The sequence below is a fragment of the Grampus griseus genome (genome assembly GCF_964374135.1).
Source record: "Grampus griseus genome assembly, chromosome: 21".
NCBI lineage: Eukaryota > Metazoa > Chordata > Mammalia > Artiodactyla > Delphinidae > Grampus > Grampus griseus.
Genome location: NC_139015.1, coordinates 23,444,538 through 23,463,079, shown reverse-complemented (window position 1 = coordinate 23,463,079; position 18,542 = coordinate 23,444,538). Strand labels below are relative to the sequence as shown.

General features: G+C 42.2%; 1 protein-coding gene across 1 annotated transcript in view; it reads left to right on the top strand.

The window, feature by feature from the left end:
* GSR (glutathione-disulfide reductase) overlaps positions 1–13,754 on the top strand; it is a gene marked incomplete at its 5' end in the record, with an annotated part of 45,353 nt that extends 31,599 nt beyond the window's left edge. The window contains 6 exons of the mRNA XM_082680214.1: positions 3,809–3,895; positions 5,378–5,536; positions 7,329–7,440; positions 9,134–9,265; positions 10,355–10,488; positions 12,846–13,754. Coding sequence (XP_082536340.1) covers positions 3,809–3,895; positions 5,378–5,536; positions 7,329–7,440; positions 9,134–9,265; positions 10,355–10,488; positions 12,846–12,995 — 774 coding nt within the window. The 3' untranslated portion in view covers positions 12,996–13,754. The remainder of the gene's footprint in view (positions 1–3,808; positions 3,896–5,377; positions 5,537–7,328; positions 7,441–9,133; positions 9,266–10,354; positions 10,489–12,845) is intronic.
* Between the last annotated feature and the right edge of the window lie 4,788 nt (positions 13,755–18,542).

Below are 18,542 nucleotides of genomic sequence, written 5' to 3'. Positions count from 1 at the left end.
ATGAGGAATATCCATCCCATGGGATGTTATTCAGCTCTAAAAAGGAGGAACATTGTGACACATGCTGCAACATGGATGAACCTTGGGGATATTACGCTAAATGAAATAAGCTAATTACAAAAAGACAAACACTGTATGATTCCACATCTATGAGGTACCTAGAGTAGTCACACTCATAGAAACAAAAAGTAGAAATGGGGTTGCCAGGGACGGGGGGGAAAGGGAATGGGGAGTTATCGTTTAATGGATACAGAATCTCAGGTTTTTTTGTTTTTTTATTGAAGTATAGTTGATTTACAATACTGTGTTAGTTTCAGGTGGACAGCATACTTATTCAGTTGTATATGTATATATTATTCTTCAGATTCTTTTCCTTTATAGGTTATCACAAAATATTGAGCGTAGTTCCCCGTGCTGTACAGTAGGTCCTTGTTGGTTATCTGTTTTATGTATAGTGGTATGTATCTGTTAATCCCAAACTCCTAATTTATCCCTCCCCACCACCCCCAGAGTCTCAGTTTTGAAAGAGGGAAAAGTTTTGGTTGCACAACAAAGTAAATACACTTAACACCATGGAACTTCGTACTTAGAAATGGTTAAGTTGGTACATTTTTTTTTAAATCAATTAATTTTATTTTTGGCTGCGTTGGGTCTTCATTGCTACGTACGGGCTTTCTGTAGCTGCAGCGAGCAGGGGCTACTCTTTGTTGTGGTACGCAGGCTTCTCATTATGGTGGCTTCTCTTGTTGCAGAGCACAGGCTCTAGGCACGTGGGCTTCAGTAGCTGTGGCGCACGGGCTCAGTTGCTCCGCGGCATGTGCGATCTTCCTGGACCAGGGCTCGAACCCCTGTCCCTTGTATTGGCAGGCGGATTCTTAACCACTGCACCACCAGGGAAGCCCTAAGTGGGTAAATTTAATGGTATGTGTTTTCCACCACAATAAAAGATAATAGTAATAAAAGAAGCTTATAGATCATCTCATCGACTGGAACCTCATATTGTAGATGAAGAAATTAAGGCCAAGTGAGGTTTCGTGACTGCTAATTAATATCAAAACTAAGAGTCAACGAAATTCTGAGAAAGCTCAGGCCAATAGTCTTTCTGGTAAAATTCAGCCTCCATGTTTCTCAGTACTTGATTAAGTGTTGCTTTATATGTTTTGTTGATTAATCGTGACTGAGCACCACTAGGTTGTGGCACAGTATTGGAGCTTTCAGAGACACCGTGTGGGGCAATAACAAGAGTGTTGGCCTAAGAATCTGGTCCCTAAGAATCTGGTCCCTAAGAATCTGGCCTTCCCCAACAAGTGTGTGACTTGGACAAGTCATTTAATGCCTTTGGAACATTTATCAGATCTCTGACAACTCAAATGCAATGACTCAAATTCCTGAGTATTTGAGCAAATAGGGGGGCAGATGAGGGAAACCGATAATACTGGTCAATGTGGACTCCAGAGGACTTTCTCTTTGGCTTTTAGACTTGTCCTAAAATTAACCCCCAGGAGATTTTTGTCCTGAAGAATGTTTTTCATAGGTCAGTATTATTTTGCATTGCTGGAATATGTCCAGCAAATTAGATGGCAGGAGAAAGGCAGAGGTATAGGTAGCCTGAACCTAATATATAAATAAGTAAATAAATCACATCAGTTTATCAGTAGAGTGGATAATTCCTGCATTTGGAAAATTGGCTTGTGGCAGAGAGCCACATATATCTGGGCTTCCTGCCCTCCCCCACCCCCAGTACATTCTCCATCTTCTCCCCTTCCTGGTATAACTCCATTCTAGAGCTACTCTATGAATAAATCACGACCTCCCACCTTTACCCCACCTGTGTGTTATCCCGAAGAAATCTCTAGAGAAAGAAGGAGGAAGTCTAAGTAAAGAAAAGTTGCTAGGGACTTCCCTGGTGGCTCAGTGGTTAAGAATCCGCCTGCCAATGCAGGGGACAGAGGTTTGAGCCCTGGTCCAGGAAGATCCCACATGCCGCGGAGCAACTAAGCCCGTGTGCCGCAACTACTGAGCCTGTGCTCTAGAGCCCGCGAACCACAACTACTGAGCCTGCGTGCCACAACTACTGAAGCCCGTGCGCCTGGAGCCCGTGCTCCGCAACAAAGAGAAGCCACCGCAATGAGAAGCCCATGCACCACAACAAAGGGTAGACCCCACTCGCCGCAACTAGAGAAAGCCTGCGCGCAGCAACGAAGACCCAACGCAGCCAAAGATAAATAAATAAATTTATTAAAATAAAAGAAAAAAGTTGCTAGACAGTAACAACTATTATTATTATTTTTTTTCTTGCGGTACACGGGCCTCTCACTGTTGTGGCCTCTCCCGTTGTGGAGCACAGGCTCCGGATGTGCAGGCTCAGTGGCCATGGCTCATATAGAACAACATCTGGCATTCCAGAAGAAAAACCAGTGTTTTCAACTTTGTTGGGAACCTTAATTGGAATGGAGCCCATTTTTACCAAATTTAGAACCCTAAAATACATAGTTTGAAACCTTAAACAAATACTAAGACTAGTATTAAAAAAAAATCTCTAAGGCCATGTAGTTGACTTTTCTGCCTAGAATGGGAGATTTTGTTCAAGAATCTTCCCTTAAATTGTATCAGCAGGAAAGCTGGCCCTGGAATACTGAGAGGGGAAAGAGAATTTCTGGTCCCTATTCTTATGGAAAAGAGAAGAGCTTGGGAGGAGAGGAACATGGCAAAGACAGTAGAGGCGTGAAGGTTGCCTATGGATTTAACTCTAGAACAGGAGTGGGTGAAGTCAGGTGTAATGCAGACGTTGGTGGTGATGTCAGAAAACAGACTTATTAAAACTCCACTCACCAGAGAAAGACAAATATTATATGATATAACTTATATGTGGAATCTAAAAAAATGATACAAATGAACTTAGTCATAAATCAGAAATAGACCCACAGACAGACATAGAAAACAAACTTCTGGTTACCAAAGGGGATAGCAGGGTCGGGGCGTATAAATGAGGAGTTTGGGATTAACATATACACACTACTATATATAAAATACATAAATAAGAAGGACCTACTGTATAGCAAAGGGAACTATATTCAATATCTTATAATAATCTATAATGGAAAAAAATCTGACACAGAGTGTGTGTATGTGTGTGTGTGTGTGTGTGTGTGTGTGTGTGTGTGTGTGTATAACTGAATCACTTTGCTGTATACCCGAAACTAACACAACATTGTAAATTAACTATACTTTAATTTTTTTTATAGCAGCTTATTTAATTTATTTATTTTGGTTAAATCTTTTTTTTTAACATCTCTATTGGAGTATAATTGCTTTACAATGGTGTGTTAGTTTCTGCTTTATAACAAAGTGAATCAGCTATATGTATACATATATCCCCATACCCCCTCCCTCTCGCACCTCCCTCCCACCCTCCCTATCCCACCCCTCTAGGTGGTCACAAAGCACCGAGCTGATCTCCCTGTGCTACGCAGCTGCTTCCCACTAGCTAGCTATTTTACATTTGGTAGTGTATATATGTCCATGCCAATCTCTCACTTCGTCCCAGCTTGCCCTTCCCTCTCCCCGTGTCCTCAAGTCCATTCTCTACGTCTGCGTCTTTATTCCTGTCCTGCCCCTGGGTTCTTCAGAACCATAATTTTTTAAAGATGACTAAAAAGAAAAAAAACTCCACTCATAGTGCAGCCGTGAATGAAGAAGGACATAAGAGGGGGGTTGATACTGAAATTTCCCTCCCAGGTTTGTAGCATATCTTTAATGAAGTTTTATTCTTTCCCACCACCCATTCCTCTGCTGCCTGTGTATACAGGTGCTCAGAAGTTTTGATTCAATAATCAGTTCCAACTGCACTGAGGAGCTGGAGAACGCTGGCATAGAGGTGCTAAAGTACTCGCAGGTATGACCGAGCCCAGGGCGAGCTTACGGCCCTTGGTCGTCTATCTGTTGTGAACCCCACTAGCTTTATAAACACAAACTACCCCTACCCCAGTCAGTTTATTCTTTTCTAGAGTATTACCAAGTCTTTTCTTTATCCTCAGAAGCTGCATTTCACATTAATGTTTTAATGAAATCCAAGGTATAAAAGATTAGAAATCTGGAAGTTGAATTTAGTTTAGTTAGAACTAAAACTACAATTTTTGTGCTCAAAGGCCTCATTGAACATCCTTATTTTTCAGGTTTATACTGATTTATATTTATTTATTTATTTCAGGAAATATTATTATGGAATCTATTTTTTTAAAAGTCTTTATTGAATTTGTTACAATATCGCTTCTGTTTTATGTTTTGGCTTTTTGGCCGTGAGGTATGTGGGATCTTAGTTTCCCGACCAGGGATCAAACCCACACTCCCTGCACTGGAAGGTGGAAGTCTTAACCACTGGACTGCCAGGGAAGTCCCATGGAATCTATTTTTGAAAGAACACCTTTGGGTTTTGTAGATGGAAACAATGACAAAGTTACTTTGTATTTTTTTTATTCTCAGGGAATCACCTACATGTCAGATTTTTCCCGGAGCATTAGCCTTGCAAAAATGACTTTCTTCCCCAAAGCTTTGCCCTTTCAGCATAGGCCATATCATAAATAAAACAATAAATGTGCAGTTGCTTTGTAAATGCTGAAGTGCTGGACTGGTGGTTAAGGTCAACATCAGAATCCCCTTGGGACTTTCACTAAACTATGTATGCCCCTCCCTCTCCGGATCTGATCTTATCCTCCTCTCCCAAGCCCTGATTAAGAATGTCCAGGGAGGAGCAAGGATGGTGCAATTTTTAAAACTCTCTTAATGATGCTTCTACAGCCGTTTCCTCCCCCGATTCCAGCTGCAAATCACTGTGCTTAGATTTGTGGTTTAAAATTTTATCACAGTTTTGAAGAAGTACGCTTTAAAATACTGTTTTTCTTTTTTCTTTTTTTTTTCGGTACGTGGGCCTCTCACTGTTGCGGCCTCTCCCGTTGCGGAGCACAGGCTCCGGACACGCAGGCTCAGCGGCCATGGCTCACGAGCCCAGCCGCTCCGCGGCATGTGGGATCTTCCTGGACCGGGGCACGAACCCGTGTCCCCTGCATCGGCAGGCGGACTCTCAACCACTGTGCCACCAGGGAAGCCCAAATACTTTGTTTTTAAGCTGAAGCATTAGGGTCTTGATATGAGTTGGCATTTCTGGCTGCTGGCTGATTTGGAGCCACCTAGGATATCATCTTGGTTCCAGAGAGTTCCAGTGTTGGTGGCTTTGGGGCAAAACTAAATGTGTCAGCGTGTAAGACTCATATGTAGGATTCAGTGGAGAGTTGTTAAATGTTAAGAATTCTAGTTTCCTCTTTATTTGCTTTCCTTCCCATCCCCACACCCCCAGTTAACAAACTGTATCTCCCAATAGGTCAAGGAAGTTAAAAAAACTTCTTCAGGCCTGGAACTCTGCATGGTCACTTCAATTCCTGGTAGGAAACCCACCTTGACCACCATTCCAGATGTTGACTGTCTACTCTGGGCCATTGGACGGGACCCAAACTCCAGGGGCCTGAATTTAAACAAACTGGTAAGCTGACCTAGTCTGCCTACAATGTTCTATTTTTTTCCCCCCAGTTTTATTGAGAAATAACTGACATACATCACTGCGTAAGTTTAGGACATACAGCACCATGGTGTGATTTACATACATTGTGAAATGATCACCACAAGAGGATGAGCTAACATCCATCTTCTCATGTAGATACAATAAAAGTAGAAAAGGAAAAAGGAAAACATTTTCTCTGTGTGTTGAGAACTCAGGGTTTACTCTCCTAACAGCAGTGTTATCTGTAGTCACCGTGTTGGACGTTATATCCCTGGTATTGTATTTATTTATATTGTAACTGGAAGTTTGTACCTTTTGACCACTTTCCTTGCCTAAAACCTTTTTGAATCGGTCAGTAGTCCTGTGATTTCCCCTGATCCAACCCCAGACCCCCCAAAACTTGAGTGGGTTCTGTTGGATTCTTTTCTGTTTAGTCCATGTGTCCAGTTTGTCATTAAATCCCATTGCTTCTGCCTTTGGAATGGAAATAAAGGTTTTTTTTCCCTTTTCTGGTGTCATCACCCTAGATCAGGTCATCGTCTCGCCATTTCCTGACTAGCCTTCTCCCTACAAATTTCTTTTTTACTATGATACCTGTCTCTTTAAAGCCCTATAATGATTTCTTCTTGTCTGCAGCTCTAATCCTAATGGATGGTTGTGTGACTCGTCATGGACATTGTGGCACTCGGGGATGGGTACAGATGTGAAGCTCATCTACCAGTGCTATAGTTAGCATTCTTTTTTGTTCTTTTAAATTTTGAAGGACAGTAAAGTATAGTAGCCTGGGGTGTGGGTCAAGTATTTGTTGATAAATGGGTGGTCTCATAACTAGTAAGTGGCAGAGCTGGGACTTGAACCCAGATCTCCCAGCTCCAAAGGTTTTACTCTTAAACACTACACTACCTACTCCCTATGCCTGCTGGCCTTCTACTTCTCACATGGGAGTATATACACCGGGGATCTGCAAAGCCACAAGATAAGCATGACACATATTCTTGGGGCAAAAATTTGACTCAACGTATAGGGAGAAATTTTGGTTAAAGGAAACATTGATATCTTTTAGAGTAGAATACAAATTTTGCTTGGATTTTTAAAGATAAAACTGTAAACTTCAAAGAAGTCTACTTTTGATGACCGCTTCAGGCTGTGCCTGTCTAAAGTATGAGTTAGCATGCTTCAGGAGGAGCACTTCCAAGGAACTGAAAATCACTGTCTTAGGTGGACTCCACGGGGATGCCAAGTACCATGTCTGATAGTTGAGTGATTCCTTTTCAGGCTTGCCTGGCCAGCTGAATCGTACAATGCAAACAAGACAAATCCTGTTAAAACTCCTCAAAACTGAGTTAAAGGGCTTCCCTGGTGGCGCAGTGGTTGAGAGTCCGCCTGCCGATGCAGGGGACACGGGTTCGTGCCCAGGTCCGGGAAGATCCCACATGCCGCGGAGCGGCTGGGCCCGTGAGCCATGGCCGCTGAGCCTGCGCGTCCGGAGCCTGTGCTCCGCAATGGGAGAGGCCACAACACTGAGAGGCCTGCATACCGAAAAAAAAAAAAAAAAAAAAAAAAAAAACTGAGTTAAATATTTACCTTTTAAATTAAGCAAAAGATATGAAACCTGCCAGCTTGCTAAGATGTTTTTCGTCTTGTGGTTGAGTCTTGTGGTTTCTTGGAGATTCAGGCTGAAGAGGTGCCTGAAGTGAGGCGGATCCAGAGATGTGAGCTGCTGTTTTTCTGTAGATGGGCCAAATACTTACATGTTGTCCTTTTACAATTTTAGGGGATTCAAACTGATGACAAAGGTCATATCCTAGTAGATGAATTCCAGAATACGAATGTAAAAGGTGTCTACGCAGTTGGGGATGTGTGTGGAAAAGCTCTTCTTACTCCAGGTAATGTTTCTTCTTTTGGGGGCTAAGGGAGGCTCTGTGTGTTATATAAAACTGTTCAGGGCTTCACTGGTGGCGCAGTGGTTGAGAGTCTGCCTGCCGATGCAGGGGACACGGGTTCGTGCCCCGGTCCGGGAAGATCCCACATGCCGCGGGGCGGCCGGGCCCGTGAGCCATGGCCGCTGAGCCTGCGCGTCCGGAGCCTGTGCTCCGCAGCGGGAGAGGCCACAACAGTGAGAGGCCCACGTACCGCAAAAAACCCAAAAAACTGTTCAGCTCTTCATAGTCAAATCAGCTCAAGCAGAGTTAAAAGGCTGAGTGTCTTCATGTCATCAAAATGGTAAAATGTGTTGAGATAGATGTTGGTTGGGAACCTGACATGTTATGAGTAATATTCATTTTTCCCTTTAAAAATGCTTTGAATAGTATTTATTTTTCTTTAAAAGATTTTAAAAATGCTTGGTGAAGACTGAAATTTTTATACAGATGATACAGTCATCTTCTGAAGAATGCTGTAAATTAGAATCGAAGTTGTGTTGGTGACAGTGGAAGGAAGTGGCATTCTTTTTTTTTTTTTTTTTTTTGCGGTATGCGGGTCTCTCACTGTTGCGGCCTCTCCCGTTGCAGAGCACAGGCTCCGGATGCGCAGGCTCAGCGGCCATAGCTCACGGGCCCAGCCGCTTTGCGGTACGTGGGATCTTCCCGGACCAGGGCACGAACCCATGTCCTCTGCATCGGCAGGCAGACTCTCAACCACTGCGCCACTAGGGAAGCCCGGAAGTGGTATTCTCATATGACTGTTTAGTCTTGATACAACCTGATCCCCATCCTCAGAATCCCATACTTCAGCCTACTTCATGAGTTAACTGGCGTCATTTCAAGCTCTTTGTCCTGCTTCTGCTGGTGGTATCCATCCATCTGCTTTCACCTGTACCCCTCCGGGGCCTCACCATCCTTTCCAAAATGGCCCGGGTCTTACTCAGAATGGAAACACACACCCAAAACTTTTTAGCTCTTTTAGGAAGCTCTCTCCACAAAAGCAAACTAACAAGCAAAGTTTCAGAACCTTCATAACATAATCTAACAGCTGAAAATTTTGTCGAGGTGAAAAAAATTTCTTATGTATCCTACTGATACCTTATTTTGGAAAAAAAATTATCAATTTGAAGTCTAAAATTAATAACTGATGCTTTTACTGAACTCAGGTCGTTTTTTTTTTTTGACCGTTAGGAATAAAAACAGGCAAAGGAGGATAAACTTTAAAAAAAATCAATAAGAAATAAAAATAATTTTAAAAAGAAACAAAATATTCCTGTGAAATGACTGTGGTTATAAAGTAGAATTGAGGATGCTCGAAACTAATGTAGTTTGCTCCATAAATATATCAAAAAGCTAATGTCTGCATTAAGAGGTGACTTGCCAGATGGTTGGGAACTTGTAAATGTGTCTTTTGTTTTTTTTTTTTTTTTTGATCATAATAGAATGTACAGAATTCACATAAGCCAATAGTTTTGAATTGTTAACTAAGGTATTGATAGGTCTGTTATTATATTGAACTAGATATTGTAATGAGCATTGACAGAAGACTTTGTCAGAACTTTGTATGTTAAGCCAGATGGATAAACGGTTAGTAGAATAATCCTGCTATGTTAAGATGAACAATAAGCTAAACACTGATTTAAAAATATCTTTGTAGTTGCGATTGCTGCTGGCCGAAAACTTGCCCATAGACTTTTTGAACGCAAAGAAGATTCCAAGTTAGACTATGACAACATCCCTACGGTGGTCTTCAGCCACCCCCCTATTGGGACAGTGGGACTCACAGAAGGTAGGTGTTTAAAAATAAAGGTCATTTATGGTTTCTTCCCTTCCTCTGCTAATGTTAAACTAGGTGTGTGTCAGCTGACTAAATCTATCTTAGCCCCCGAGTTATATTTCTTTTTAGCTACTAACTTCTCATCACAGGTCCAGTTTCCTCCCCAGCTACTAGTACTTTGAGAGTATAATTCCTTTCCCCACTCCACCCTATCTGTTTGATTTTTTAAGCTTTTTTACTTGAACTAATTTCAAATTTAATGAAGAGTTGCAAAAATACTACAGAAGACTCCTGTCTACTGGTAACACTTTTGCTGTATCATTTTCTCTCTATACACATGCACACACACTTCAGTATCTGTTTCCTAAGAACAAGGCTGTTCCCTTACAGAAGCATAGCTTCAAATGAGAATATTTAAGTGGATACAGTATTATCTAAACTTTAGACCTTATTCAAAGTTTGCCTGTTATCTCAGATAATTTCATTTTCAACATTTTTCCCTTCAAGTCCAGGGTTCATTCCAGGATAATGTAGTATATTTAGTTTTGATACCTCTTTGGTCTCCTTTAGTCAAGAGAAAGGATTCCTCAGCCTGTCTTTTGTCTTTCATGACACTGACATTTATATTGTAGATTGTCCCTCATTGTGGGTTTTTTTTTTTAATATATTTTATGAATTCATTTTTGGCTGCGCTGGGTCTTTGTTGCTGCGCACAGGCTTTCTCTAGTTGCGGTGAGCAGGGGCTGCTCTTCGTTGCGGTGCACAGGCTTCTCATTACAGAGCATGGTCTCTAAGTGCACAGGCTCAGTAGTTGTGGCTCGTGGGCTCTAGAGCGCAGGCTCAGTAGTTGTGGTACACGGGCTTAGTTGCTCTGCGGCATGTGGGATCTTTCTGGACCGGGGCTCGAACCCGTGTCCCCTGCATTGGCAGGCAGATTATTAACCAGTGCGCCACCAGGGAAGCCCCAGCTCATTGTGGTTTTGTTTGATATTTCCTTGTACTTTGATTCAGGTTATGTATTTCTGGCCATCTCTCTGATAGCTCAGTGGAATTGTTTAAGTTTCTGATAGATGCTTTTTTTTCCCCCCCTGTGCATTATAGATGAGGCCATTTATAAATATGGGAAAGAAAACGTGAAGATTTATTCCACCACCTTTACCCCAATGTATCATGCAGTTACCAAAAGGAAAACAAAATGTGTGATGAAAATGGTTTGTGCCAACAAAGAGGAAAAGGTATGGGAAAAATCCAGTAAGCTCAAGACTGTCTTCAAGGTTGGCAGGGATGGGGTATTTTGGTGAGGTGGGAAGGAAAGACCAGGTAAAGCTTTCTCTGATTCAACTGGCACAGTCCCACCTTTATCTGTCTCTCTCTCTCTCTCTATTGCGGTTCTTCATAATATTTCACATAGAAAGAAGGTTCCACTACTTTAAAAACATAAGTGGAGGGGGGGAAATTCCCTGACAGTCCAATGGTTAGGACTTGGCACTTTCACTGCTGTGGCTCAGGTTCAATCCCTGGTCAAGGAACTAAGATCCTGCAAGCCACACGGTGTGGCCAAAAAAAGCACGTAAACTATAAAGGGGAGAGGTCGGGATTGTCATTGACCAGTAGGCCAGAATAGATAGGCAGCTCAGAAATATTGGTAAGTGTAAGAATTTAATGTAAAAAATTTAGACTGAACATATTAACATAACCAATCAGTGAGGAAGAAGTTTATTTAGTAAAATGTTCTGAGATAATCAGTTATCTATTTTTGCTTTAACTTTCTGAGGAACTGCCAAAGTGTTTTCCAAAGTGGCTGTGTCATTTTACGTTCCCTTCAGCGACGTGCGAGGGTTCCAGTTCTTCCTCACCTTCGTCCACACTTGTTACTGTCTTTTTTTATTGTAGCCATCCTACTGGGTGCAAAGTGGTATCTCATTGTGATTTGAGTTTGAATTTGAACAGGTTTTTTTTTTTTTTTTTTTTAATAATTTTTGAAATAGGTGTTGTTTTGATATTAGGTCAGCCTCTTGGGCTTTTCTATAAATTGAATTAAATATTAAAGTGGAACTTAGCAATATGCCTTGGGAACATGGCTTTGTGAGGAACAGTAATTTAACTGAAGATTCAGGTATGGTTTCCAACTTTTCTTATTAAAAAAGAACATAGTCTGTATCTAAATCAGTGGCCCTTACACCGAAAGCCACAAGATGGTCCCTGGCTTCTGGCTTATAAAAATCAACATCACTGACAGTTGACAGAAGCAGAGAATCAGTGCAAAGAGAAGAAAGTAAGTGGTTTGGCAGGAAGATAAAGTTGCTGTTTCTTGCCCTGAATGTTCCTCAGTAGCCTGAGATTTCCAGTTGTTGAATCAGCAAGGTCCTTACTTATCTCTTCATATCAGTTATTTCTTTATGCCATTTATCATTCATTCATTTGGTAAACATCACCTGACAATCAACTGAAGAGTAAGAACTGGGATACCGTATGGAGAGAAATAACATAAGGCTCCTGCTATCACCAGAAGCTCTTTGTAAATTCAATTTAGATCACAATATCTAAAAATTTGGCTGACTGTATATACAGTACATGATTTGGGATTTCTTTGTCTTATTTTGAGATACACTTTTTTTTTAATTGTAAAGAAACGTATAACATTAAGTTTGCATCAATCATTTTTACGTGTAGTGTTCATTAATATTAAGGATATCCTTGATTTGTTTTTAAGCAACGTATTTTTGTGGCTAAGTTTTATATTCTCTAACTTTGCTTTTCAGTAGTCTACTGACCCCAAAAGTATTTGCTGGAGGTGAATATTAACTAGTCATTTTAAAATATATTTAGAAACCTGACTGAAAAATGTGATTTGAAACAAATGCCTCTTGCTGGTCATTTGTCCAGGCAGCCAGCACGTATGGGCTGAGTGCCTCTAAGGGCTGTCTTTGTGCTCGGCCAGGAGGGTAGAGTGAGGAGCAGAAGTGCGCAGGGTCCCCTCCATCTAGAGATTAACATCTCCTGGGAAAGATGGACTGTAATTGTCCAGTCCCCAGATGAGTACAACTTTGCAGTTGTGATAGAACCATGATGGAGAAATATTGGGACTGAGAGCTCACATGATGGACAATTTAACTTGGTCAGGAAGGCAGGTGTAGCTATCTGAAGAATGAATGGGCTTTAACACTTAAAAGAGGGGAGGAAAGAGTGTCCAGACAGAGGGAACAGCCTGTGCAAAGGGGAGAGCATGGCGAATACTCAGGACAGGAGGAAAGCTGGTGAGTCCAGAGTGGGGAGAGCTGAGTGAGGTAGGCAGGGGAGGGACGTCAGGGCTGCGCGGGCCATGTAGGCTGTGTTATGCTATATTGGGATTAGAGATGTAAGTTTTTTTAGAGGTTTTTAAATATCAGGTATCTCTCATGACTAATAAAAAATTTATTAGTGTACCTGATAAAAAAAATTGTGTGTGAGTGTGTGTGTGTGTGTGTGTGTGTGTGTGTGTGTGTGTGTGTGTGTGTGTGTACCTAGAAGGAGATTCATTACAAGGAGCTGACTCATACAATTATGGAGATAAAAATTTTTACTTGAAGGATTTTTGTCTTTTCTGTCGCAGGTGGTTGGGATCCACATGCAGGGAATTGGATGTGATGAAATGCTGCAGGGTTTTGCGGTCGCAGTAAAAATGGGAGCAACAAAATCCGACTTTGATAACACTGTTGCCATTCATCCTACCTCTTCGGAAGAACTGGTCACCCTTCGTTGAGAACCCAGAGACTCGTATGGCCAGCAGCTGGACCACTAGACCTTCAGAAGGGAGCCAAATCATCACGTTTCCTTACCATTCCCATTGTATGTATTTCTTTATTGTAATCAGGATCTTCCAGTAGTGGAAATTTTCAGTAAACTTATTTATGTAATTAGAAATCTGTTTTGTTATCCAGGATTGATTTTCATTTGATTACATCTCTCGATAATTACTATTTGTTTTATTAATAGCTCTGTGCTAGCTGTTTTTTGTTTTGTTTTAGCCTCATCCTAAGTATAAAACCACATGAAGTACAGTGAAATTAATGTACTTGAATGAATATCACTTGCTAATTTTTATAGAGGAAGATGACAGCTGCTCTTCACATTTAAATAATGCAAGTACAGAGTCATTTTTTTTTTTTTGAAGCCAGTACTGCGCTCTGCATATTACAAAGCTGCTGCAAGGATGTGAGTTTTCTCTAAAAGCATGTAACTTGAGAGGCCTGCCTCCTGTATTTTATTCTTTCTTTTGTTCTAAATGATTAAAAATGGTCTGTGTTACTTTTATGAGATGAAGTTCATCAGATTTGGGAAAGATTTGAGGAGGCTGGTTGCACAAGTGAGAGGGACATTTTAGAAGTGATCCGTGTTTTCAGATGTACTTCAAAAGTCCTTTCCTCTGCTAAGAGTTCATAGTTCGGTGAATGATTTCAGTTTTTGTATGTATTCTTGTCATTTTATTTTTTGAAAACTATTTCCAAAAATCTGAAAATAAAATGACAGTCTTTTCTTCTTATAAAATTTGTTATGAGTTTATGGGTAACAGTTCATTTTCTAAGAATATTTCACATTGAAGGGTCAGATGCCAATAGTGAGCTACCCTAAGTCGGCTTAAGACCTTATGGGGGAGAAAAGAGATTTCACTTTTATAAATAAAGACCAGAGGTATAAAAGAAACATTTAGCAAATTTAATGGTTGAGTTGGAAGCACAGTCTAGAAATCATATAGGTTTTCATTTTAATTTTTATTTATTTATTTATTTTTTTTGCAGTACGCGGGCCTCTCACTGCTGTGGCCTCTCCCGTTGCGGAGCACAGGCTCCGGACGCGCAGACTCAGTGGCCATGGCTCACGGGCCCAGCTGCTCCGCGGCATGTGGGATCTTCCCGGACCAGGGCATGAACCCGTGTCCCCTGCATGGGCAGGCGGACTCTCAACCACTGCGCCACCAGGGAAGCCCAAGTTTTTAGCATTTTATTTCCATTAGCCTTTACCAGCTACATAAGCTGGTTAAATTTTTCCATGGCTTTCAGCAGTGACTTAATGCTACTGACCTCTGTCATTAAGCTTTTACTGAATGTCTTTCTGGTTAGCCATGGCTAGGCTGCTGCACTGACAAATTAAGTAAGTCCAGTTTCAAAGAAAGAAAAATACCACTGGTAACCAGGTAATGTAAATGTTGCAGCAAGCAAACAGGGTCTAAAAACCCGGACGTAGACTGACATGACACTGCCCCCTCTCCTCCACCAGCCTAAAAGGTAGTGGACCATGGTCCTGAGCTCCACTGACCTGGTGGGTTTCTCACTCTGCACAGGGCCCAAGCTTTGGGTGTGATTCCAGAAGGAAAAAGGAGAGGCCCCAGCGGTCATGTGTACTCTCACACCATGTGTTTTTTTTCAAGTTATTTTATTTTATTTTATTTATATACTTATTTTTGGCTGCATTGGGTCTTCGTTGCAGCACACGGGCTGTCTCTAGTTGCAGTGAGAGGGGGCTGCTCTTTGTTGCGGTGCACGGGCTTCTCACTGTGGTGGCTTCTCTTGTTGTGGAGCACAGGCTCCAGGCACGTGGACTTCAGTCGTTGTGGCACGCGGGCTCAGTAGTTGTGGCTCACGGGCTCTAGAGTGCAGGCTCAGTAGTTGTGGCGCACGGGCTTAGGTGCTCCGCGGCATGTGGAATCTTCCCGGACCAGGGCTCGAACCCGTGTCCCCTGCATTAGCAGGCAGACTCTTAACCACTGCACCACCAGGGAAGTCCACACCATGTGTTTTTTATCTCAGGAACCCTCTGCGCTGCTTTTTTTCTGGTTCTGGAGTAAACCAACCTGGAAGTAACCTTTTCCAAGGGTGGGTCTTCGTTCTCATCAGTTCTCGGCTCAGTCCAGCCCGCGAGCTGATCTGACCCTTTGCCGCCTCCGTTCCACAAGGCACTGGGGAAGGTACAGGTACACAAGGCAGCACAGTGTAGGTGCTCAGCAGATGTTTCTCGGAGGAAAGGCATGGTACTTGCTTTCTTTGAATAACCATATAATCTAGAATAGGAGAAAAAATTCTACACAACGAACTGCACTTCAAAGCAGTGCATTAAGCGTGGGGTGACCTTATGGTTTATTGACTAGGATGGGACACTTTGGGGAGTGAGGGGGCCACCGTTAATTAATTGGGACAGTAGACACAGATTTGTACTGTTGGAGGAAAATGGGACAGTGCCACCCTAGGGGGGCATTGGAGAGGTGGAAGTATACAAGTTCAGAGAAGGCAGAAAGTACCATTTTGCTGGGAGAACTGAAGAAGGCTATGAGAAGGAAAGAGGTCAGGTAAGATCTGGAATTTGGGGGTTGTGCAGGAGGTCAGAGCGTGGGGCAGGCACAGTGGGGCAGACGTGGGCCACGTATCCGTGGGGAATGATAGAGCTCAACTTGGTTGGAGCGCAAGAGTATGTGATAGCCTTGTATGGAGTGTTCTTCCCCACTTGTGAGCCTCATTATCTGGTTATATATTGCCACATAACAAACTACCTGGAAACTTAGTGGCTTAAAATAGCAATCATCATGTCTCATGATTTTGTGGGTCAGAAATTGGAGCAGGACTGAGCTTGCAAAGATGATTCTTCTGTTGATGTTGATAAAAATCACTTGGTGGTAGTCAACTGGAGGATGCGCTGGTCTAGAGAGTCTAAAACAGTCACCCACGTGTCAGGCACTTGGGCAAGGATGACTGACTGGAAGGCTGGCCTCAGCTGGGACTGTCAACCAGAGTTGCCCACGTGTGGCCTCTCCAGCGTGGTCGTCTCTGAGTTAATGGACTTACATGGAAGCTCAGGGCTCCCAGAGATTGTTCCGTGCTTCCTAGGCAACCGCTGCAAGCTTTATGACCTAACCTTGGAAGTTCTAGAATGTCACTAATGCTAAGTGTTATCAATTAAGCAAGTCACAAAGGATTTAAGAGGGAGTGAATTGGACTTCAGCTCTCAGTGGGAAGAGTGGTCAATTTGTGGTCACCTTTAATCACACACACTAACAGCAATCTACTCATTTTACAGGGCTTGACTAAAACCGCCTTTGCGAAGACTTTTCTTTTGTGGTCTTATGCATGTATTATGTGTTCCCATAACACCTTGTCACATATGAGGTCTACACTCTGTGTTCATCTTGTGTATGTTACTTTCTACTTAGTGTCAATCATTTCTGTATTCTCTATTTCAGTTTCATAATATTCCTGGTATATCATACAGTAACTTTGGCTGCAAGAGGACAAAGGTTTGTTATTGTGTGATTTTTGACACTAGGATCTATAGTATAAAAAAGAGCCAACATTTTAATCCTTAACCTTTTTGAAAAATGGGTAGGCAGGATTTTCAGGTCTTCAACAAACTCTGCATGAATCTTTCCGTGAATCTGACCTCCTGGATATAAATGAAGAGCTGTAAGAGGTGGATATAGAAGATTTCCATTGTGCCCTACTCTAAGAAATACTATTTTATTGCCATTACCATTGATACAATAATTTAGCATGTTGATTCATCAATCAAGACCACAGTCAACATTTTAAAGGTAAGAATAATTGTATACAGTCATTTCTGGGTTTTATATAGTGTATTTTAAGTGCTATTTAATGTGGTAGGAGCAGTTTCAAAAAATAAAAACTGGTGGATGGTAGAGCTGGGGTTAAATCTAGATTTTACATAAAATTTTTATGCAAAGAATTCCCCTTTAAAGTTCTTTCTCTGTAATTTGTGTAAGTAGACATTTGTCCTTTTTGCCTGTTCAACCTCAAGACTCCATAAGTTTGGGGAATGCCAACCTTGTGAGCCTTGGAGACAAAGCCCAACTCCCCACATAGAACCCCAAAATGCTAGGTGCGTGACTTCTCAGGCTCCCTTGCAGCTAGGGAGGAGGCATATGACATAAGCTTGGCCAATCAGATGCACCCATTCCTGACTATTCAGAAACCAGTGACGCAAAGAAACAGGTATAGGAGAATCCATTCTAGTGGCAAGTGATGGCAGTTGTGGCAATAATATCAAGGGGCAGCCTGGTGGCAGTCCCGGTGCCTGCCATGTTGGTTTCTAGCTACAGTGATTACAACACCATGACAGCAATGCTGACCTCACTGGCCCATTTCAGAGTCATGGTTTTGGCCACTGTGTCTCTGGCTGCCTAACTTCTGAACCTGGGTCACCAGCCCTCCCAGAATTCTGTGAGGTACCGTACATAGTATACCATTCCTTTGACTTAAATTAGCCCATGTCAACTTTCAGTGGTTCTCTAAGAACTGTGACTGATACAGTTTTATTTTCTTCAATTACAAGAAAGCTTATCCACCTATTACAGCACTTGTGCATTGCCATTAAGTATGTGTCCATGTACCTGTCCTTTGCTCCTTTCAAAGCCAGGGAGCACGCCCTACACATCTTTGTACTGTGTGTTCCTCCTGTTTACTTCAGTGCCCAGTACTGTTGAATTGAATGACTGGGAGTAGTGGAAGATGACACTAGAAAATTAGGTTGTGATGTTTGGAGAGGACCTTGATAAATGGATGAAAAGATTAGCAATAAGGAATCACTGAAGACTGTGAAAGGAGGAAATGCCATCAAAGTGGGATTGGAAGTTGAAGGTGGAAATAGCAAAAAAGTAGAGACTTGGGTGGGGATGAGCAGTGAGGCTGTGACTGTCTTTGTGTGAGTTCATAAAGGGCCTGGACTAGGGTGGTGGTAGTGGGAATGGAAAGGAACACGTGCAAGAAAATTTGCAATAGAAGAATCTGCAGAATTTGTGAACTGATTTGAGTCTGGGGCTTGAGGGAAAGGGAAGAGTCAAAACTAGCCCTGACCTTTCCAGCATGAGAGCTGGGAGAAGGATGATACCATTAATAGAAAGACCATTAATAAAACACCAAGACAGACAGAAACTGGTTGAAAGGGAGCGGGTGCTAAGTTTTAGACATGTTGAGTTTGTGGTCTCAGTAGGGATCTGGAAATAAAAAAGCTGGAATTTGGGAGAAAAGTCAGGACTAGGGAGACAGATTTGTGAATTACACGCCTGGAGGTCATAGTTAAAGCCACGAGTATATCCATGACCCTTAAGACAAGGAGTGTGAAGAGAGAGAAGAGGCCAGAGCATCAATAATGCCCACATTTAAGGGATGGATAAAGGGCGAAGGCCTCGGAGGAAAGGGACAGAATAGAAGTAAAGTCGTGGGGAAGGAGCTCCAGGAAGAGAGAGAAAAGGGTCTTAGGCCACTGAGCCTAAAGGCAGAAGAAAGTTCACAGCAGTGTCAGTGTT